Source organism: Tachysurus fulvidraco, chromosome 14 (genome assembly GCF_022655615.1).
Source record: "Tachysurus fulvidraco isolate hzauxx_2018 chromosome 14, HZAU_PFXX_2.0, whole genome shotgun sequence".
Lineage (NCBI taxonomy): Eukaryota > Metazoa > Chordata > Actinopteri > Siluriformes > Bagridae > Tachysurus > Tachysurus fulvidraco.
This window is the reverse complement of record NC_062531.1, coordinates 3,263,117-3,285,808: the sequence shown is the minus strand read 5'-3', so window position 1 is coordinate 3,285,808 and position 22,692 is coordinate 3,263,117. Positions and strand designations below refer to the sequence as shown.

The window sequence follows — 22,692 nt, the reverse complement described above, 5'->3', positions numbered from 1 at the left end:
TGAATGAAGGAATGGAGTTTGTGTAGTTGTTGTTTTGGGCCATGTCCAAAAATACGCCGAGTGGATTAAAGGTTGGTTTTAACGAGTGTGAGGAATCCTTTTACACATCATAAAGTGAAGACAGAGGGTGTGGATGTAAACGATCACATTTAGTCTGCATGCTTGTGTGTGTGTGTGTGTGTGTGTGTGTGTGTGTGTGTGTGTGTGTGTGTGTGTGTGTGTGTGTGTGTGTGTGCTTGTGTGAGTGTGTTTACACAGATTGATGTACAGAATTCTTTGTTGTGTGGTTGAACTGGTTTAGCCATCTGAAGAATATGAGTCCCTTTATATTTCACACCTGCAGACCAACACACACACACACACACACACACACACACACACACACACACACACACACACACACACACACACACACACACACACACCAGTCTTACAAATCCACAGTTGAACAGGTTCCTCATCAACCTGCTCCATCTCTCAGCAGCCATGAGCAGCTGGAAGCATGTAAGCACCATGCGTAATGTGGCGAACTTCAGCAGTCGCTCTCTTGGCTCGTACGCCGGTTCTGAAAGGACAATACCCCGCCCAGGGAACTCATACTTTGGGTTTGGGAACCAGGATGCTCTGGGGTTGTCAGTGAACACCTTGGTGATGGACAGCAGCCTCCTGGAGCCGCTGCAGCTCGACCTGGACCCGGACATACGCACAATTAAAGTGCAGGAGAAGGAGCAGATCAAGACCCTTAATGACCGCTTTGCCTGCTTCATCCACAAGGTGAGACACTTTCAGATTGGTTTGCAAGACTGTGTGTGTTTTATTAACTATGAAAACAGCACAGTGAAGGCACGACTTGCATTCTGCTCTGCACCAAGACCTCAAATGGTAAAATGATCTTACACTGAAAAAATCGCACCATCGTTGCCAAAAACACAGTAATATCAGATATCAGTTTTCTCTCTCTATTTTTCTTTGTTTTCGAACAGATGCAGGACACAGTGTGAAATCTGTATTGTGAAATACATTAGTACAAAAATACTGAGGTGTAAAGACATGTGCGAGGATAGACAGATATTCTGGATGGACTGATATACAATGTGCAAGAAAAGCAGTTCAATTATACAAAGTTTGTCACAATAAACTACTGATATAATAAATAAGGCTAATGAAGGACAAGAAAGTTCTCGTGAAGCTGCTTCCAATAAAGGGAGATCAGTCCAGTTTAGCCTTTAATAATTCCTTTGATAAAAGAAAGATGTATTGAAATCATTCTTGCAATCGTATCGAGAAGCTGTCACAAGGTCACGATGGACTTGGACGTGGCAAACATATCGCGACACTGTCACCATCATGTCTTGAGGATGCTTTGTACATACTGTAAAGTGACTTTTGGGTCACTCTGTATAAGGAAACCTTTTGGCTGCATCATTATAGATATAAAACTGTTACACACTGAAGGACGATGAAGGAGATGAGACATTTTACTTGATTTTGGCTTTTACATTTTGATAAAGAGTGAAAAAAGCTGCGTTTGTTGTTAGCAAGCAGTTCCATTTATACCTGTATATCTCTACTCTATCTCAGGTGTATCACCTGGAGCAGAAGAATACGATATTGGAGACGAAGCTGCGGCTGTTACAGAGCAGCCCTCGGACTCAATCCGACGTGGAGTCCGTGTTCAAGATGTACATCAGCAAGTTGGAGTCTCAGCTCAGAACCTTGAACGTTAGCGGGGAGCACCTGAAAGCCGAGCTCCGGAGCTCTCACTCGCTGGTGGAGGAGAACAAACGCAAGTGAGAGGCTTCACAGGGCCTTAAAAAACATGAACATTTAGCATTAAACCACTTGCACAGGATGGCGATTTTCTTAGGGAAAAGTGCATTCTCAGATTATGTTCTAAAAGTTAATTCTCAGATTATGTTCTAAAAGTTTATTCTCAGATTATATTTTAAAAGTTCATTTTCAGATTATGTTCTAAAAATTCATTCTCAGATTATATTCTAAAAGTTCATTCTCAGATTATATTCTAAAAATTCAGATTATATTCTAAAAGTTAATTCTCAGATTATGTTCTAAAAGTTTGTTCTCAGATTATATTCTAAAAATTCAGATTATATTCTAAAAGTTAATTCTCAGATTATGTTCTAAAAGTTCGTTCTCAGATTATATTCTAAAAATTCAGATTATATTCTAAAAGTTTGTTCTCAGATTATATTCTAAAAATTCAGATTATATTCTAAAAGTTAATTCTCAGATTATGTTCTAAAAGTTTGTTCTCAGATTATGTTTTAAATGTTAATTTTCAGATTATATTCTAAAAGTTCATTTTCAGATTATGTTCTAAAAGTTCATTTTCAGATTATATTCTAAAAGTTTATTCTCAGATTATATTCTAAAAATTCAGATTATATTCTAAAAGTTTATTCTCAGATTATATTCCAAAAATTCAGATTATATTCTAAAAGTTTATTCTCAGATTATATTTTAAAAGTTCATTTTCAGATTATGTTCTAAAAATTCATTCTCAGATTATATTCTAAAAGTTCAGATTATATTCTAAAAGTTCCTTCTCAGATTATATTCTAAAAGTTCAGATTATATTCTAAAAGTTTATTCTCAGATTATGTTCTAAAAATTCATTCTCAGATTACGCAAAATTTAAATGTAAATGTCACAATGAATGAGTTGGAAGTAAAAGCCGATTTTAATAACAGAAAACGTCACAAGAACAGGGATAGGTAAAAATATCAAAACAGCCACAAAATTACGCATGGGCAAAAGTATCGGGACAGTTATACAGACAAGATTCAAGATTTTTATTTGTCACATACACAATTATATAGAGCATATATACCGTAACCAGCAGTGACACGTGAGTCAGGTCCGCTCCACGGACAGGGCAATTATTAAAAAAATACAATACAGATGAGAATATAGCTATGAAAGTGTGAAATAAAAGTAAACAATAAAAATATAAGAATAAAATATAAAAGATGTATACAGTAGAATTAAATATAGAATGAAAAATAGTGTGAATGAAAGTAAACTGTAGTCTTACATCCAAAATGTTAGGGAAAAGCACATGCAAAGGTCAACAGGACAAAACAGGAATATAGGAGCTTAACAGGATCAGAAGTCAGAAAGCAGTGACGAAGCTAAAAAAAAACAAAAAACTGGAAAATTGAAGAAGAGACTGAGCTTGTGACTCACAACAAAGAACTGAAACCAAGTGATATATAAAAGGGTGAAAAACAAATTCACATAACGGGAAATAGGTGCACAGTATTAAACGTCTGGTGAATGTGAGCGTGGGATTACTGATGGGGGTCCGTGGCAGCCATGTTTGTTGGCCACGGTGAAAGCACCCTACGTTACATGGTGCGATAAACTATACAGGAAATGCTTAATGTGACATTTACAAGACAACAGATGAACACAGAAGTGCTTTGACATTTATTCTAAAGATGATACTGTATATATATATGCAAATTGAGAATGAATTAGCTCCACCCTCTTTCCCCCTTTACAGAATACCAGCATCGTTCGCTCTGATGACCTGAGTGATTATTACTGAAAGAAATCTAAAGATCCTTTTGTTGTTCACGAAAGCAAAAAACCTTTAACCTCATTGCCAGAGACACGGTTGAACAATTAACTGATTTGAGAGCTGGTTTTATGTGTACGCAAAATGAACATAAAGTACATAAAGTAAAGTTTAACCTCACGTCCAATCCAGCGGATGAAAATGACACGCCGGACTTGTTTACACGTTAAACGCCATTTTTCCGGGAGCCTAGCATAACCTGTTTTATCTCTTTATTCGTAGTTCTGTCAGGACCACTTTGTCAAATGAGAGTTTATTAGATGACAGCATATAGTTAGTGTTGGCGGTATGGTTCTGTTTGGGGCAGGAATCCGCGCGCCTGTCCGTGCGCATGCGTGGACCGAGCGGGGAGAGCAGCAACTAGAAAATAGAATAGACCCCCCCATAACAGAACCATTGGTCATGCATAGAGTTTTTTCTTTGCAAGTAATAAATGAATAAATGGATGGATGGATAAATAAATAAATAAATAAATAGATAGATAGATAGATAGATAGATAGAGAGAGAGAAATGTAGAGATTTAAGACGTAACTGGTACAACGAACACGGGTTCCGGCATGGTGGAGTCGGGTTTAGAGGAGGGAGTTTAAGTCGCAGCAGCGGCGACGCGCTAGAAAGCGGCTCAATGAATGGGAATTTAAATGGTGGGGTAATAGGATGACGTAACCGGATTGGTGCGCGTCGTGGACTGCCGATTAACAGCCGATGCACGCGTGACGACGTGGCCCGCCAGAACTAACGCAAAGCTTCATTTCTGCGAATTAAAGAATCAGGATCGAGATCGGGAAGAACATGGGTGTGAGCGGATGGTCCGAACGATCCGAGATCGGGAAGAACATGGGTGTGAGCGGATGGTCCGAACGATCCGATTCATGTACATTTACAGCTTTTACAGGTTTACACCTGTAGAATAAAAAATAAAACACTTAAACACCACAAACCACTTTCCTTCCCTGCAGGTATGAAGAAGAGATTAATAAAAGATACAAAGCGGAAGATGATTTTGTGTCTGTGAAGAAGGTATGACATGCATTCGAGTCAAGACACAGATGGCTGGAAAAATCCTTAAAAACTATTCATTGATTAATAGTTTATTGCATTTCCTGTTTTGACAGGATGTCGATGCTGGTTACTTTGACAGAATTCATCTAGAGGAGGAATGGTCTGAAATTCGACTCGAGCTGGACTTCTTTAAAGCCTTGTATGCGGAGGTGCGATACATTTTCTTCTATTACTTTCAGCACTAGGACATCATTGTGTAAAGTTCTTTAACTCTCTCTCTCTCTCTCTCTCTCTCTCTCTCTCTCTCTCTCTCTTTCTCGCTCTGGTTCCTCGTCTCTCTTATTAAACAGGAGGTGCAGGAGCTGAAGGAGCAGCTGAAGGACACCTTAGTGGTGGTTGAGATGGATAACAGCAGGCAGCTCAACATGGAACAGGTGGTGAAGGAGGTGAAGAGTCAGAATGAAGAGGTCTCGGCACGCAGCCGACAGGAAGCCGAAGCCTGGAACCAGAAAAAGGTGACGATCCCCTGCTACTTAAAGTCTCAGAGGAAATAAAAATGTCTTTGTCTCTCGTGTGGTTTGTGAAAAGACCAAGAAGCAATAAAACATATATATACTGTATATATATATAGGGAGCACGGTGGCTTAGTGGTTAGCACGTTCGCCTCACACCTCCAGGGTTGGGGGTTCGATTCCCACCTCCGCCTTGTGTGTGTGTGTGGAGTTTGCATGCTCTCCCCGTGCCTCGGGGGTTTCCTCCGGGCACTCCGGTTTCCTCCCCCGGTCCAAAGACATGCATGGTAGGTTGACTGGCATCGATGGAAAATTGTCCGTAGTGTGTGAGTGAATGAGAGTGTGTGTGCCCTGCAATGGGTTGGCACTCCGTCCAGGGTGTATCCTGCCTCGATGCCCAAAGACACCCGAGATAGGCACAGGCTCCCCGTGAATGATTGAATATATATATGTGTGTGTGTGTGTGTGTGTGTGTGTGTGTGTGTGTGTGTGTGTGCGCGCTCTTGCCTTTTTAACCCATCATGCTGTTCTCTTGTCAGTTTGAGCTGGTATCGTCACAGGTTGAGCTGCACAGCTCAGAGTTGAAGAGCACCAAGAGTGAAATCAGAGAGTTAAAGAGACTGATCTCAAAGCTGCAGGCGGTCATAAGGATGGTCAAAGAAGAGGTAAAAACCACCAGGCCTTACACACACACACACACACACACACACACACACACACACACACACACACACACACACACACACCATACACACATATTCTCTTCTTAAGGTTATTTGTTTTGTCGTTCACTGACCACCATCCTGACCTTGAGGCATGGTGGTGGTACTGTAGCATCACTCACTTCTTCTTCTTCTTCTTCTTCTTCTTCGAGAAAGTATTTAACTCTGGTTGAGAAACATATTGCTTATATTTCTTGATACTCTGTCTACATCTTTATGGTGTGTTTTCTTCGCAGTGTAAGAGCACGGATGGGCGGATCGATGAGGCGAAGCATCGTGGAGAAGGGGCGGTGTTCGAAGCTAAGCAGAAACTTAAAGAACTAGAGGAGACACTTGTGAAGGCCAAGCAGGACATGGCAAGGCAGGTTTGTAAGTACCAGGACTTGATGAACATCAAACTGGGACTGGACATTGAGATCGCCACCTACAGGAAACTTCTGGAAGGAGAAGAGAACCGGTGATAGAAACTTCCTTTTATTGATCAGTAATATTGGGTGGTGTACATTACATCACATTACATTACATCACATTACATTATCACATCACATTACATTACATCACATTACATTACATCACATTACATTACATCACATCACATTACATTACATCACATTACATCACATTACATTACATCACATTACATTACATCACATTACATCACATTACATTACATCACATTACATTATCACATTACATTACATCACATTACATTACATCACATTACATTATCACATTACATTATCACATTACATTACATCACATTATCACATTACATTACATCACATTACATTACATCACATTACATCACATTACATCACATTACATCACATTACAAATAACAAAAGAAATGAATCTTTTTTTGTCATCCATCAGAACTGCTCGAGAATCCTTTATCCGTGTCCACAGTGTGACAGAACCCAGTGAGTATTATTTATTTATTTATATTAGGAACTCCACAAATACCATACTGTATGGATTCACTTATATTTTCCATCCATCTCTCTCTCTCTCTCTCTCTCTCTTCGACCATCTCTCTCTCCATCCATCTCTCTCTCTCTCCCTCTGTCCATCTCTATCTTTCTTACATCTCTCTCTCTCCCTCTCTCTGTCCATCTCTCTCTCCCTCTCTGTCCATCTCTCTCTCTCATATCTCTCTCTCTCTCCATACATCTCTCCCTCCATCCATCTCTCTCTTTCTTACATCTCTCTCTCCATCTCTCTTCCTCTCTCTCTGTCCATCTCTCTCTCTTTCTTACATATCTCTCTCTCTCTCTCTATCCATCTCTCTCCCTCTCTCTCTGTTCATCTCTCTCTCTATCCATCTCTCTCCCTCTCTCTCTTTCTTACATCTCTCTCTCTCTCACTCTCTCTCCGTCCATCTCTCTATCTCTCTCTGTCCATCTCTCTCTCTCCATCCATCTCTCTCTCTCTCTGTCCATCTCTCTCTCTCTATCTTTCTTACATCCCTCTTTCTCTCTCTCTCTGTCTGTCTCTCTCTCTAGTACAGTAACTACAGTAAATTTTACTTTCACTGAACACCATTTCCACACTGAAGCACGGTGGTGGTACTGTAGCATCACTCACTCACATAATGTTTAGGAGTGTTTATTTATTTGGCCAGAATTCATCCAACAGGTTTCCTTTAAATATGATTTCACACGTATATTTTCCAGGTTATCCTGAGCCTGTGGGAATCATCACTTGCACCAGCGTCCTCATTAAGGCGGTTGATACTCGGGACAAGAGCATCATCTCTGCCAAAGACTGATTCTTAAAACGTTTCAGCATTCTATCCTTTGTCTCTTTGTCTCATACGAGATTTGTTTTGATATCATTTGGCTGTAATAATGAAGTAAGGAATTTTCTTGAGAGAGAGAAAGAGTGAGCGGGGGAGAGAAAGAGAGAGAGAGAGAAAGAGAGAGAGAGAGAGAGTACGGAAATGATCTTTATATAACATCAAACACTTCAACTAGCACTTCTTTCCATATCTTTTGCAAAAAAACAAAAAACAAAAAAAAAACCTTTGACACTTTTTCATTGTAACTTTGAACAAATGTTTTAAACTCATGGAATCTTAAGTATGTAACCTAGTGAACCAGCATTAATGTATTCAATGTTAGAGATTTCAGCACTTATGTACGTCGCTCTGGATAAGGGCGTCTGCCAAATGCTGTAAATGTAAATGGTCCATCATTAACAAGACACCACCGATACCTTAAAATCCATGCGATAGATGTTTCAGTGTTGTTCTAGGTCTTTTACTGCAGTTCTCCAAATAATAGTCACATTATAAGCAAAATACAGAGAAAAAAAAACATCATCTTATCTGATTGAACTGATTCCTGTCAATCATAATGACCGTAATTGCAGAATACCGAAATATCATTTCTTGTTCAAAGCCCAGGGGTTTATTCAGAATTTTTGCAAAACACTCAACAACTCAAATACTCGGTATTAATTGTGTTTTGTCATCTTGGAGTAAAACTTTAAAGTGAAGCAAAGTGACACGACATTGGAAAAAAAAAAATCCGATTAGGAAATAATTTCCACATGAATAAAATATGACATCAACATGTATTTGTATCTTGTAGCATTAATACATTGCGATTTCTCTTTACATTTACAATTTTACAAGTTTCAGAAATACATTGCCCTTTTTTATGCAAATAGATCATGCTAGAATTTTCCTCAGAACCTAAATGCCGGTTCTCGGTCATTTGTACAAAGACGTCTGTCTCTTATCCCAGGATCATTTGCAGTGGATGTACAGTATGTAGTCCGGTTACTTGCAGCAGGTACAACAGAAACCACATGATGCATTTCGTCATCTTAAGTGGTCCAACACTTTTGTCTAATGTGACCAAAATATCTATTAGACTTTGCATTTTTTGGTGTAATTATATGTTTGAAAATAGCGCAAATTGCCCTTTGTTTACCTCCAGGGCTGGGGGTTGGATTTCTGTCTCTGCCCTGTGTGTGTGCGTGTGTGTTGATATTGCATATTGCATGTTCTCAGTGCTTCACTGGTTTCCCAGGCCCAAAGATGTGTTAAAGGCTGACTTACATCTCTAAATTATCTGTAGTGTGTAAATGGGTGTGTTTGTGCCTTGTGATGAGTTCCCACCCTGTCCAGAGCCCCGAGTCCCATAGGATATACCCCGGATTCCTCACAAATCTGTGTAAGATAAATGCTACAGCGGATGGATGGATAGAATGGATGGATAGAAGATGGGTTATGATTCCCACCACTTTAAAACACGATAATAAAAATAAATAAATAAATCACACACCCCACTGGAGTTTATGAAAAGCTGTTAAACAGATCCAGATGCATTTATTTATCAGGCAGTAATATGAATCAAATATTTTCTTCCAGATTTTGTTGTACGGTATTGCTTCTTCTCCGGTATTCCGTGACGTCTCCTTGGAGACAATAACAGCACAGAGACTCTTCCTGTAATCTCTAAGAAGCGTGTCGAGCTTAGAATGGGTTGCGTTACAAATACCGTCGAATTGTCAGGTGTGTGCATGTAGACCGTCTTCGCTTCAGGTTCGAATCCGGAGACTAAGACGGCGTCATGAGGCGTCATCGGGCATCGAGGCAGGATACACCCTGGACGGAGTGCCAACCCATCACAGTCACACACACTCTCATTCACACACAGACACACTCCGGACAATTTTCCAGAGATGCCAATCAACCTACCATGCATGTCTTTGGACCGGGGGAGGAAACCGGAGTACCCGGAGGAAACCCCCAAGGCACGGGGAAAACATGCAAACTCCACACACACAAGGTGGAGGTGGGAATCGAACCCCCAACCCTGGAGGTGTGAGGCAAACGTGCTAACCACTAAGCCACCGTGCCCCTCACTAATAATCGATTACAGCTAAAAGCTATCTAGTTGTATGTACAGTGACAGATTTTTATATGTCGTAATATTTATACCTCAGAGAAAAGATTAAGTGCACGTAAGTGAGTTCAAGACAAGGTCGTGCATGTACGAATAAAAATACGAATAAAAATACGAATAAAATCTACAAGCAACTTAGCAAGCAACCGCTATGTGATCAGATGTAATGGTGTACATTGCAATAAACATTAAACATAAACATTATTTCTCTCTTCTTATACAATTACTGAATTACATGAGGGATTAGTACCATATATGGTGCCGGGTTAATATCGTATCGTTTCGTAAGGGTCCATCAGCTCAAATACGTCCTCGCTGAAGTCATTATACTTCACGCTAAAAAAAACAAAAAACAAACAAACACACACACAAACACAAGCGCGATGAGAAAGAGCCAAACTGCTGCTGTGTTTTTAATGAGGTGTTGCCTAATGAGGCCTGAACTTACTTCAGTTTAAAGGCAGGACGGTCTTGAACGAGCTTGACCAGTCGGGGGACAGAAACGTCAGTGAGGTTGTTGTTCTTCAGACTCAGGCTGGATAAGGAGCTACACGCCATGACGTCTTCACACAGCTCGTCCACAGAGACGTCCGTCAGCTCCACCATCTCGAGACTGCGAAAGGAAGCACGTGAGAAGCTGTGCTTAATACTTGGATTTGAGTGAAAGGCTATAAGGATATCAGTGACTCTATTCGCTACAGTAAGTGTGTGCCACAAATTTGTCAAATCTGTCATCATTATTGTCTCAAACATGCCAAGTTGGACCTAATACAGGTGATGAATGTCCGTGTGTGTGTGTGTGTGTGTGTGTGTGTGTGTAAGCACGAGTTAGATTTACTCGAGATCCTGTAGCTGGCAGTTTGGGTGTTTCAGAGCCTTCAGGATGTGTTTTGCTGCGGCGTCGCCTAATCTGTTCACTCCGACGGAGAGAACCTTCAGCCTGGACGCTTCACACATCAACACACTGCCCAGTGCGCTGAACACGAGCTCGGTCAGCTCACACGCATTCATACTGACACACAAACACACACATTAATCAAATACTGCAATAAATATAAACACATTAAACATGTTATTTTTTTTAATTAATATCTCCATATCCCCTCTGCAAGCGTCTGCAAGCACAGCACAAGACAGGCTTCTGAATTGATTTTAAGATGCGAGTGTGACTTACATCAAGCACAGCACGCAGGAGTCTCAAACCGCAGTCGACGACAGTATACGTGTCGGTTTACAGGAATTAGACTTTTAGAAGGACACGCTACAGATTTGTTGCTAATTCTAGACAATGTATTCTAGACACACACAATGTCAAACAAATGTCTTCCTTAAAATTAGCTTTATCTTTTGAACTATTAAGCAGTCACTCTTTGAGGCGGTTTGAGGTTCCTTTTCACAAACTCCGTGTTCTGTATATTCTGCTACCACTGGTGCTGTGGCCTGTGTATAAAGTAGGGCTGGGCGATAAAACGATAACGATAGACACGTGATCGATAAAAAAATGCGTTCGATAAAACTTTCAATATTTTTTATTCTTCGTCGGAAGAAAACAGAGGTTGCGATGCAAGTTTGGTTGCATTAACAAAGGCACTCGCTCTCTGGTAAACTAGCAACGTAGGGAGTGAAACGCTAACAGCCAATCATGTAGCAGTATCATGTTTGGTTGCTCCATATCGTTGTCTCGTGCCGGTCTGCTGGATTCCTCTTCAGTAACCGGCGACTGATGAGCAGAAAATGAGCCGCAGCGAGCGAGGAAAATAAATTGTAAAGAAAAGAGGAAACATCAGCTCGCCGGTATGGCAGTTTTCTGGATATTACAAGTCTGACCGTAGTCACCAGAAGGTGAACAGCTAGTGAACTTCCTCGCACTAAATTCTCAGTTTTCTCTACGTTTATATTTAACACTTTGCACTATTTTATTACACTTTATTAAGCATTTCTGACACTTCCTTTCATTTTGCACCTTAAATGTTAAGAGATAATAGTTAAGTGTTCATTCTGACTTTAGACTCATGTTTACACTGTAATTATTTGAGTTTTCCTGCTTGTTGACATTTCTGTCTTAATAACTGAGGGGATTCTGATCAGAGGAAGGTGAAGTTTAAAATAAAAATGTATAAATGTAATAGATTTTTCTCCTGGGCCTTATTTTAAATGGGTCTTAAAAAAGACAGATAATTATCGATATCGACCGATATGAAACACTGATATCGTGATACGGTTTGCAGTCATATCGCCCAGCCCTAGTATAAAGGGGTAAAAGCTCGTACTGACTGTTAAACTGAAACATACAGTAGCAACATACACCACAGCTCAGAGTGGAACATTTGACATATACACACAATAACTTCTCTAATGAACAGTTGGGGGATTTCAGGGCATCACAGATGAGGAGCGCGTTCGATTGGTCGAGCTTGTTCACGGACAGGTCCAGCTCGGTCACAGTGCAGTGTTCTGACTGAAGTGCGGCTGCTAGGGCCGGGCAACAGGAACCGGTCAACCCACAGTCATATAAACTGCAGAAGAAACACCAACACATGCACACTTATTTCCAGTGACGCTCACTGCAGAGGTTTTATCCAGAGTACACAGTAACATCTTGTGTTCAGGAAAAATCTGAGCAGTCTTAACCTCCACAATCTATACCAGGGGTCGGCAACCTTAAACACTCAGAGCCACTTGGACCTGATTCCCACAGAAAAAAACAACACAGGGAGCCACAAAAGACTTTTGACATCTAAAATGAATACAACACTGTATATATCTTTTTTTACCTTTATGGAAAGTAGAGAAAAAACTGTAGTGTGTTGCATTTATGAAATCAACGAACTGCTACCGAGTAAACGCAATTTTATTTCTGCAGGCAAACAAAAATTTTTTGAACAGTTTGAACTAACCTTAAGTAAAAAGACGCTGGCTTGAAGGTTACTTTCAAATAAAACGTTCGATGTCTAATCGAGTCCTCTTCGTATTCATGACGTCAAAATTTTAACTTGTCGGCTGCAGCGAACCAAAAACGCGTCTGCTTCTGTGTGGCGGATTTCGCGAGTCGGCGGTTATGACGCTTATTTTAAGCGACAAACAAATTAAACACGTTGTATTTTAATGTTACAAGAGCATCATGATCTTAGAATTTAGCATTACATTTAAAGAAAAAAAACGAACTAACTAAAATAAAATAAATTTAAGTTCAATACAGGGAGCCGCAGCAGAGGGATGAAAGAGCCACTTGCGGCTCCGGAGCCACGGGTTGCCGACCCCCCGATCCAGAGGAATCACAGGGAATTTTGATGTCATGCAGGACTGTCAGGTGTCACGCATTGAAAGTGACAGTCACGCATTTGGGTATTTTATCCCGCTCTCCCGCCACACATTGTATTTCTCATGCAGAAAGACTTTTTGACTATTTATCATATATTTAATATGCTGCAGTGCCTAAAATGTATCAGTCTGCACCGCTGTGTCTATGGAACCGGGCAGGAATCAAGCGCGTCTCCCATGAAGTTATTAGTCGAACCTGACACTTATCAGCCAATCAAAAAAGAGGCTACACAATAGCCAATCAGAAAATAGCAATATCTGGGAAAGATTTAACCCAACAACAAAAAAAGCAAAGAAAGAAATAAATACTGAACACTTGTTTCCCCAAACGAGGATTTTACATGTGCGTAAACGTGTATGTGTGTGTGCGTGTTACATCAGTGTGCTGAGCTTGCAGCGGCCACTTTGTAGTGCTTGTGCGAGATTCTCCAGAGTGTCATCAGCCAGGTCCATCCTTCTCAGGACAAGATTTCTTAGTTCAGAGAGAGAAGACATCAAGGCAGACGACAGTGCAGCTAAGCATGAACCAGTCAAAGGACAGAGATCCAAACTGTAGAATACACACACATACAAACACACTTACGGCATTTAGCAGACACGCTTATCCAGAGTGACTTACAACTGAGCAACTGAGGGTTAAGGGCCTTGCTCAGGGGCCCTGCAGTGGCAGTTTGGTGGACCAGAGGATCGAACCCATGACCTTCCGATCAGTAGCCCTACACCTTAACCACTGAGCTACCACATCCCACACACACACACACACACAGGGACAGAAAACCTGACAACTTAATGTAAAACGTGTCCCAGAAAAGTGTAAATATATTGTGTATATAAAAATGCTTATTTGCTTATTAGTGTTTGTGTGCATTTTTAAAAAATAAATAAATAAACAAACTTAAGATTCTGCAGCGTGCACGTGAACGTCCCGAGCGCGCCGATGAGCCGGACGAGTCCTCCGTCGCTTAGCTTGTTAGCTCCCAGGTTCAACACACACACCTTAGAAGTGGTCAACATCTCAGCAAGCGCTTCACTGCACTCCGGGGTAATACAGCAGTCCCACAAGCTACACACAGACACAACCGGTACACACATAGTGATATACATGATGACCAAAAGGGGCTTCTTTTGAGTTTGTGTGCCCTTGTACACATCATACTTGAGTGAGTGCAGACAAGAGTGTGTGATGGAGGAACACAGGATCTTCACTGCTTCGTGACCCAGTCTGCAGTGGGCCAAGCTGATGTCGGTGGCACGTCCGTCCTTCAGCGCCTTAGCAACATGTCTGATCACATCCACACTCACTCTGCTTTGATCCAAGCTGAAAGGTCAAGCATTTCATACTATAGTAGGTCATAATATTCATACTGGGTCATAACATTTCAAAATATTAAGATAAAAAAAAACAAAAAAAACACACACACACACACACAGCCTCGTTTGCAATTCAATACAAAAGTATACAAAAACCAAGAAAGTAAAAGCAACGTAGTAAACAAATTATATCTCCTGCATCATCGATTTTTCCCTGCTAATAAAAACGGCAATAACTAATTTAATCATCGAGACTTCAGAGTCCGATAAAATATTTCACTAGCATTTTCATTAATAATAATACTAGCTATGTTGTCAGGAGCTGCTTGCTCTCAGAGGCATCGTGAGAAAAAAAATATTAAATCGATAGCGCTCTGTGAGGCTAGTCACGATCATGTGTGAATGGGGGAAAGGCGCAGGCCTTCCTGTCAGTGTCTGTTATGATCGCGACTAGCCTCTATTTTTTCTTGCAGTGTGTTCTCATGTACCCATGATAAACTCACACAAACCTCTCACTCACTCATTTTCTACCACTTATCCAAGCTTCACGGGGAGGTCACGGGGAGCCTGTGCCTATCTCAGGCGTCATCAGGCATCGAGGCAGGATACACCCTGGAGGGAGGGCCAACCCATCACAGGGCACACACACACTCATTCACACACACACACACACTCACACACTACGGACAATTTTCCAGAGATGCCAATCAACCTATCATGCATGTCTTTGGACCGGGGGAGGAAACCTGGAGTACTCTGAGGAAACCATCGAGGCATAGGGAGAACATGCAAACTCCACACACACGAGTCGGAGGCGTGAATCGAACCCCCAACCCTGGAGGTGTGAGGCAAACGTGCTAACCACTAAGCCACTATGCCCCCCCTCACACAAACCTGATAATTTGAGTATAAACTGAGCATTTTTTTAAAATAACTTAATACATTAAAAATTGTTAATAATAATAATAATAATAATAATAATAATAATAATAATAATAATAATAATAATAATAATAATAGCTTGAAACATAAGGCACTTGGGTAATGAGCCCTAACATTAAATCGGTGACTTTATCCCGGGACTGCATCGGAAATCTCTCTGGCTTTAACATCGCTGTCCCAAAGACTCTACAGGGTGAAACAGTACAAACAGTGGTGAATATTTACTGAAACCCCGTTCTGAACCATTTCCCTTGCTTTGGGGCTTTTTACACCTGGTCACTTCATACGTTTTCTGTGATCAGATAGCTAACCGATGGTAAAAAGACCAGGTCTAAATGCCCTCCGAAACGTTTTCGAGACGGATATAAATCCGATGGTCCGAACCCCTTCAGGAGGTGGTCTGGGATGCGTTTCAGATGAAACTGGACAGGTGTAAATGCATGTGGTTGTTCGAGCCACATACTGTACGTCAGCGCTACGTTTGAGATACCGGAGGTTCACTCAAAACAAGGTGTGTCAGCGTTTAGTTATTACGCCACCTAGAGCTGGAATCAGCTTCCAGAAGAGATCAGATGTGCTTCAACAGTAGACACTTAAATCAAGGTTAAAAACACATCTGTTTAACTCTGCGTTTCCTGAATGAGCGCTTGTGCTGCTTCACACTGACTGTGCTTTTTTTATCCAAATCCCTTTTACTCCGGTTTAATTCTTTTTAACATATTTTAAACTGTTTTTATTAAAATCACATTTATTTTCTTTAATTGTTCTTTGGTTTTATTATGATTTTATCGTGTGTCTCTTATTTCTACATATGTTTTTTTTTCTCTCTTATAAATTGTTTTCTAATTTCTATGTAAAGCACTTCGAATGACCCTTTGTGTATGAAATGTGCCTTGCCTTGCCTAGCCTATACTCCTCCAAACGGAAGTACGTCACTCGCAAGTGACTCACGAGTCGTGCATCGCGCCAGAAACAAAAGCTTTGTAAAACATATACTGTAGAAACAAAAGTATATTTGAAAAACACATGAAGTTTTGCATTTTGATTGCATTCTGAAAACCGCGTACACCAAAAGCATGTTCCATTTCAATTACCCCGAAAAAGAGGTCAAATATATTTGCATTTTGGGCGGGAGTAGAAAGATCGGATCGATATCCGATTCGCTGAGACGCATTTATGTGGCCTAATGTAAACGGAACAGAGAAAACACACGAAGTGCCCGGTGTAAAAAGGCTCTTTCATACGGACTCTAATGTCTTAGCATGGTGGGACTTCAGATCAAACCACTTGCACAACAGAATCCTGTGTCAAAGATCAGGCCTGTGATTAAAATTATCACACACTGCACCAGTCTTGGTCTATAAATACGAAGTGCGATCTCATCCGACAGAGATCTGTAGTCAAATCTAGGGACGGAGAAAAATGGTTCATAAATACTCAAAAGGCTCAAAAGTCTGTGCTTCCGAGAGTCACAAACAGCTGGAACCAAATTCCTTGTGCGTGTCAACACACTTGGCCAATAGACCTGATTCTGATTCTATATTTATGACACTTCACAAATGCCCTTATCCAGAGGGACCTCTCATTTTATACAACTGAGCATTTGGGGGTTAAAGGCCTTGCTCAAGGGCCCAGAGATGGTAGCTTGGTAGCCCAATTGACCTCACAACCTACTTATCAGTAGTCTATCAGTGGTTCAGATCATTAACCACTGAGCTACAACTTCCCCTGGGACCTACACTGGTAGGAACATAAATGGCAATGGCTGCTGGCAATAAAAACAAACACCACCACCAGTCAATAAACACTCCTGGGGAATTAGTTGGACGGTGGGAGGGCAACTTGTCTGGGGGATAAACTACAGAATGGAATAGGAGGGGAATTGGTAGATAGACTAGGTGAGTTGAGCTAGGAAGGTTGTCCAATCTAATGTGCACGTGCAGGTGGGGATGCGGGTTTTTATTACAATCAACCAGGAGCCACAACAGATTTCACCTGTTTATTCAGTGGCTTTTACTAGACTCAGGTGTGGCTTCTGCTTGGTTTGAATAAAAAAAACCTGCACCAACACCGGCCCATTTTACGGAGTAGACTGGACATCTCTGTGATTCATCAAGATGCATAAATTGTAAACTCGCAAGACCAGACCTAGTACCAAGGGCAACCAAGTCAGACAATACAGAAAACGTCTGAGCCGGACTTGTCTACCATCCATCCACCCCACTGACCCTCTTCCTCTTACTTACTTTATGGTTTGTGCCAAGCGGAAGACGGTTACAAGCTTCTCCGCCTGCTCCTCAGTAAGTGAGCTCATGTAGAGGTTCAGGCGCTGCAGTTCTCCTAAGCATTGCACTACAAACGACAGTGCTGCACAATCGGCTTCCTGCATGTCATTATAGCCAATCAATCTCCACTTGCAAAGGTCCACACTCTCTCTTACTAGGGTGGGGCTGAGCGTGTGGTGAAGGATACGCAAGACCTGCCAGTGATTCTTTTTGTCCATATTCGGCAGCACCTCTTTAGCCACGTTCATGATCCAGCGGTGGAACTCGACGAGACGGCCGCTGTTGAAGAGGCCTGCTGAGGTTTCCAGGAGTTTCCTCTGTGTAGGGTCTGAAAGCCCAGCAAGAAAAAAATGGTAGTTTTGTATTTCTCTGGGAGTTTCTAGGATCCTGCCATCATCATGGTCAAGATAAAATGAGGCTGCCCCTAAGAAGTCTTTAAATGTCAGGGACATGAAGGAAAACGTAGAATCGGGGGAAGCGTTCGTGACAGCGTTGACACGCAGGAGAGCAGACAGGATCTGGGAGCCCAGGAAGGGTTGAAGGCCACATTTGATGATGTCAGAGTGTGTCCTGATGACAGATGTACACTGTTTTGCAAGTTTCCCCAAACCATAAATAAGCTGATTTGCCGTCTCCACGCTAATCTTATGCTCCCGCAGTAGTGTGTTTGTGATCACACAGTAGAGCTCAGTCAGCGTCTCTGGGACGCCATATTGATTCCCCAGTTGCTCTTTACACACACAGCACAGTGTCCAGCAAAGCCCAGGACAAGCACAAAGCTCCTCGATTCCCACAGCTCCCTCGCAAAGCTGGAGGATCCGCTCTCCTTCGTCTTTGTTATCAAAAAAGCGTTGAAAGAAAGCTTTCCTTTGGGAGTTGGAGAAACCAATCAGATGAGCAAAACGTGCAGATTCCAGCTCGACAGGTTCTCTTGATGTAAGCAGTAAGGACACCCCAGGGAGCAAAGCCCCCTGCAGTAAACTGTGCACCAACACGGTGCCCTCTGCTGGCTGATGTAGGTCACATACCAGCTTACCAGATTCAGGGTAATTAGATAGAAGGTCCTGGATGTCATCCAACACTAAAAGTATCGTGTGAGGTGTCTTCAAAATTATCTCAAGATGCTCAGCAGAGATATGCGTGTGTGTACTGAGGAGTGCGCTCTGCAAACTCTGTTCAGGTCCATGAAACATGGTTGAACACAATCGCAGGATAAATGCAAAGTGCTGAAGATGGATCCCAGAGGCCCAGTCCCATATAAGCTGTTCCACTGCCGTGGTCTTGCCCATCCCTTGCCCTCCACAAAGGAGCAACTTACCACCCTCAGTGCCTTCAACAAGCTCCTGCGAAATCACACTTTCCAAGTCCAAGGTCTTGCTTTTAATGCTGACTGAAAGGGGAATGTAGCATTTGTTTAAAATCACGTCTTTGACCGACTGACCACTTAAACTGGTACTGGCCTGGGTGGACTTCAGCACACTGTTCCTCATCACCTCCTTGTGCAACATCTTCACATCTGCAAGAAACCACAGGAGGAATTTAGTTGAGTAACATCCTGGTGGTTTTGAAATACAAAGTGAGTAACAAACGTAATAGCTCTAGTGCTGGAAAAATACAGAAATGTTGTTCTGGATCTGTGACAGGGAAAATGTTTTAGCAAATAATTTCAGCCTGTTCATCTGTTTTGTAGGTAATGTAGGAATGTAGGAACAGGGAAAGGCAGACAGAAAGTTAGTGGGAGTAAATGAGAAGTGTGAGTGCAGGGCTCTCAAGTGTCACGCATTGAGCGTCCCGCCACACATCTTATTTGTCACGCAGAAAAACTTTTTGACTATTTATAATATATTTAATACGCCGCAGCACCCAAAACGTATCAGTCCGCACCGCTGTCTCTATGGAACCGGGCAGGAATCAATCGCGTCTCCCCTGGAGTTCTTAGTCGAACCTGACACTTATCAGCCAATCAATAAAGAGAAACTACACAATAGCCAATCAGAAAATAGCACTATTGTATCTGGGTAAGATTAACGCAATAACCAATGAAAAAAAGCATATCGTGGAATTGTTCACCCACAGAGAAAACCACTGGAGCTGCGAGCATCACTTTGAGCACCGAGTAAAGCCGCCTTCACACTGCACACTACAAACGACCGCCGGTAAACCGGAAGTCATTCATTTCCTATGGAGAGTCACAAGGTCGCTGCGTGAGGTGCCGACCATCTGTGGATCCGTAATTTTCGGATCCGTTTTCAGCGTCGGATCCGTTAAAAAAATTTGAACTTTTGCGACTACACCGCATCCGATATGCCGACCGGATGTGATGTATTCCAATGTTGTCCAATCAGGTTTGTGTGTGCGAGGTGATAAAAGTTATTAAAAAGTATTAACATAAAATTTAGTAATTTTTAAACTTTATCCAAAACAATCTTCTTAAGGCCGCTTAAGTCATGATCTCCTGATTTAATGTTACAACAAATTCACAACTTGTTTGACGCAAACAATGACATTGTGACTGCTGTTAGAGAAAGTTTCCCAGATAATCAACATCAGTTTTTCATGAGTGTCTGTAACTTAGCCAACAGTTTGACAACCTGTTCACTGACAACATCTGCTCAGAACAAGGCCAGTGGTTCTCAGAACAAGGCCAGTGGTTCTCAGAACAAGGCCAGTGGTTCTCAAACTGGGGGCCCTGGGATGGTGCCAGGGGGCCCCGGTTGACTGACACCACCTGCTCAGAACAAGCAGCCTTGGTTTTAGTGCTTCCACATTCTAATGCTGATGCTGAGAGGGTATTTTTGATGGTCGGTTTGAACAAAACCTCAACACGAAACAGCAATGTCTCTGGACAGGACATTGTCCTCTATCATGACCCTAAAAATGGTTGGGCTTGAGCCGAACTGTTTTAAATGGGATCAACATTACAAATGATAAAGGAGTCCATAAAGACAACAAACACTTACAATAAACAACACCAGTCATAATCTGTCTCTCTCTCTCTCTCTCTCTCTCTCTCTCTCTCTCTGTGTCTATCTCTCTCTGTCTCTCTTTCTTTCTCTCTCACACTCTCTCTCTCTCTCTCTCTCTCTCTCTCTCTCTCACACACACACACACACACACACACACACAAATAAATGGAAATACTTTGAATAAATACTTTGTATTTGGTTAAATCCTTACCAAACACAACAACACTCCCATTCAAAACTTGAGAGCCCTGTGTGAGTAAGTGTGAGTAAGTGTGAGGTGTGAAAGTCATACCAGACAGGAAGTCCAAACTCCCTTCCATAATCTGACCGAATTCTGCTCGGTGTTATTCTTTATTTAATTTCAAAAGTCACTCTGGACGAAATCAGATGAAAAAACTCTTCAGCAGCGGATCTGTCGGTGTCACTGTACTTCCACCACAACACAAATCCCTCCCAAAGGCAGGTTCACACGCAGCACGTGGCGCTCGCGCAAGATGGGCGTGGCTTTGGCGCGCCCTTTTTCTCCATCTGGATTGGACAGTTAGGTCGATTGAGATATGTTTTTAAAGGCTCTCCTGTTCGAACCAAACGGATAAGGACACACCTCTAGTTAGACGCTAATCTGCTCTTAATGATGTGCAGGTGTAAAGGTGTATAAAAAGGTGTGAAGGCGACGCTTTTGCTTTCTTTGTACAGGAGTCTGACGTGCTGTAGGTCATTTACTGCTATAGCGGACGTGTGTAAACGTGCATCTTGTAGGTTCTATAAACTACCACGTGCTTTGTAACAGCAAGGAAAAATGGGTGTAAGTCACATTCGCAGTGTTTTGGTTCAATTGTCTGGATTAGAAACGACCCAGTTTGCTTTCAGCTTCACGTGGCACAGTATTTGGTGTGGATTTAGGGAGGATATGTAGTTCATTTTGGGCTTACGTTCTTAAAATATGACTGAGCATAGATAAGAGTTACTGGGACAATTGTGCAAGTACAGTATTGTGAAATGTATTGCGTGGGTTTTTTTTTTTATTTAATATAAATGCATGAAGGTTAGTGCTTGGTGTAGTGGAAGAGGATTTATTTTGAACCTGTTTACATGAGTTTAGATCCTAGCAAGGGTTAAATTTTAAATGGACTTGATTTTCATTGAACTAGTGCATTTCAATCATTTGAATTTTTACCATGTTTCACCTGTGAAATTTTATTTATTTTTGGACTTCATTAAAACAATGGAAGAGAACTGGCAACCCTTTCAAGCTCTCTGCTCCAGGTGAAAGTTTTCCAGGACAGGTTAATTTGGTACAGGGTTTCCAACCCTGTCTGACCAATTAGAGCAGCGGCATCCAATCTTATCCACAAAGGGCCGGTATGGTGAAGGTTTTCATTCCAACCAAGCAAAAGCCACACCAGAGTCTACTAAAAGCCAAGAACAACTGATTAAACAGGTGGAATCAGATGTGGCTTCTGCTTGGTTGGAATGAAAACCTGCACCCACACAGGCCCTTTTGTGGAGAAGATTACACGCTGCTGAATTAGAGCTTTCTGTACTCCGTTATCTTCACCTAAAGGGGTGCAAAGTGGGAGTTTTAGACCAAGCATGAATGCAGGATTTGGGTGGCACTCTCATGAAGATGGGCATTTCTTGGTTTAGTCTTTAGTCAACTGGGAGTGGTGGTGAAGTCAAATAGAAAGGACCTGTGCTGATTGTCTATAGAAACATGGATTTCTATAGAAACACCCCCCCCCCCCCAATCCCTTTCTTCATTAGGAAACTTGCATGTGTTCAATTTGTAATAAAGTTCTGTTGTGTGTCTCCTTTTCCTTTTTTTTTTTTTTTTTTTTTTTTTTTAAAATACAAATGCTAAAATATGAGAAATAAAGCTTACACCTGTACACACACACACCCCTATGCGTGGGGATAATAAAACTTTTCTAGCACCAAAATCTGGGCCTTTGTCTTTTCTATTATTTTTTTATATATAAAGGACAAGGCCTGATTTTGAAGCAGTAAATTTATTTGCATGCTCCAAGCTACATCTCAAAGCGTTTGCAAACTTCTATTGACTTAGTTGAGTTTTATTCGAAACCGGCAACTGCCTCGGCCTACTATTGTGGCGTG

The 22,692-nt window shown here is 41.6% G+C and overlaps 2 protein-coding genes across 5 annotated transcripts; one reads left to right on the top strand and one right to left on the bottom strand.

Annotated features, from left to right (window-relative positions):
* The first annotated feature begins 366 nt into the window (after positions 1 to 366).
* si:dkey-222n6.2 (keratin, type II cytoskeletal 8) lies at positions 367 to 7,898 on the top strand. 2 transcript variants are annotated; one of them, XM_027151140.2, is made up of 9 exons: positions 367 to 774; positions 1,582 to 1,790; positions 4,562 to 4,622; positions 4,718 to 4,813; positions 4,955 to 5,119; positions 5,656 to 5,781; positions 6,075 to 6,295; positions 6,712 to 6,758; positions 7,341 to 7,489. In XM_027151140.2, exons 1-9 carry the CDS (start codon positions 487 to 489, stop codon positions 7,346 to 7,348), a joined length of 1,221 nt encoding a protein of 406 aa, XP_027006941.2. In that variant the 5' UTR covers positions 367 to 486; the 3' UTR covers positions 7,349 to 7,489. The 2 variants fall into 2 exon arrangements, with proteins under 2 accessions (XP_027006941.2, XP_027006940.2); XM_027151139.2 differs by lacking the exon at positions 7,341 to 7,489 and adding an exon at positions 7,512 to 7,898 and having other exon boundaries at positions 371 to 774.
* Positions 7,899 to 9,138: 1,240 nt separating this feature from the next.
* On the bottom strand, positions 9,139 to 21,103 carry si:ch73-233m11.2 (NACHT, LRR and PYD domains-containing protein 12). 3 transcript variants are annotated; one of them, XM_047800096.1, is made up of 10 exons: positions 20,870 to 21,101; positions 17,573 to 19,127; positions 14,230 to 14,391; positions 13,969 to 14,136; positions 13,450 to 13,623; positions 12,095 to 12,268; positions 10,591 to 10,764; positions 10,201 to 10,365; positions 10,003 to 10,088; positions 9,139 to 9,451 (listed from the first exon to the last, which is right to left on the bottom strand). In XM_047800096.1, the coding sequence occupies exons 1-9, from the start codon at positions 20,895 to 20,897 to the stop codon at positions 10,019 to 10,021; spliced, it is 2,670 nt and encodes an 889-aa protein (XP_047656052.1). In that variant the 5' UTR covers positions 20,898 to 21,101; the 3' UTR covers positions 9,139 to 9,451; positions 10,003 to 10,018. The 3 variants fall into 3 exon arrangements, with proteins under 3 accessions (XP_047656052.1, XP_047656051.1, XP_047656053.1); XM_047800095.1 differs by having other exon boundaries at positions 9,139 to 10,088; positions 20,870 to 21,100; XM_047800097.1 differs by lacking the exon at positions 12,095 to 12,268 and having other exon boundaries at positions 9,139 to 10,088; positions 20,870 to 21,103.
* Positions 21,104 to 22,692: the final 1,589 nt, after the last annotated feature.